At 52.0% G+C, this 504-nt stretch overlaps 1 protein-coding gene across 1 annotated transcript; it reads right to left on the reverse strand.

The window, feature by feature from the left end:
* Positions 1-3: 3 nt before the first annotated feature.
* On the reverse strand, positions 4-498 carry LOC140966171 (uncharacterized; the record flags this gene model as incomplete). Its single annotated transcript, XM_073426524.1, has 1 exon — positions 4-498. A coding segment is annotated over exon 1 (492 nt), but the record flags the coding sequence as incomplete, so codon positions are not given.
* Positions 499-504: the final 6 nt, after the last annotated feature.

Consider the following 504-nt stretch of genomic DNA (forward strand, 5'->3'; position numbering starts at 1 on the left):
ATTTGGCCATGGCCCTCTCTCTTGACTTCCTTCTCCATACTGATGGTCAGATGCAGCTTCTTCCCCATAGCTAGACTCTTGAACTCTCCCTCCAGGATCCTCACCAGCCCATCCTCCAACATTAGGATCTGACCACATCATCATATTTGGCCCCTCAACACCAGGATTAGGCATCATACCCATGCCATTCATGGGCATTCCTCTCCCAAAAAATGCAGGGTTAACATGGGGAGCAACACCAGGCAAACCAACATTTCCAACAGGTCCAAATGAAGACATCATTCCTGAAAAGGGTGCCGCAGGAGCACCGGGAAAGCCTCCATAACCACCCATTCGGCCCATTGGGCCTCCGAAAGCAGGATCAAAACCTTGGCCCATCATTGCTTGAGGATGCAACATTGGAGGTGTAGCACCGATCCCCTGCACAAATCCATTACCATTACCCACTAGGCCACGAAAACCCATTCCACCAGTCCGACCCCTCATGTGGCCCATTGGGCCCCT

Source organism: Primulina huaijiensis, unplaced genomic scaffold (genome assembly GCF_012295235.1).
Source record: "Primulina huaijiensis isolate GDHJ02 unplaced genomic scaffold, ASM1229523v2 scaffold200570, whole genome shotgun sequence".
Classification (NCBI taxonomy): domain Eukaryota; kingdom Viridiplantae; phylum Streptophyta; class Magnoliopsida; order Lamiales; family Gesneriaceae; genus Primulina; species Primulina huaijiensis.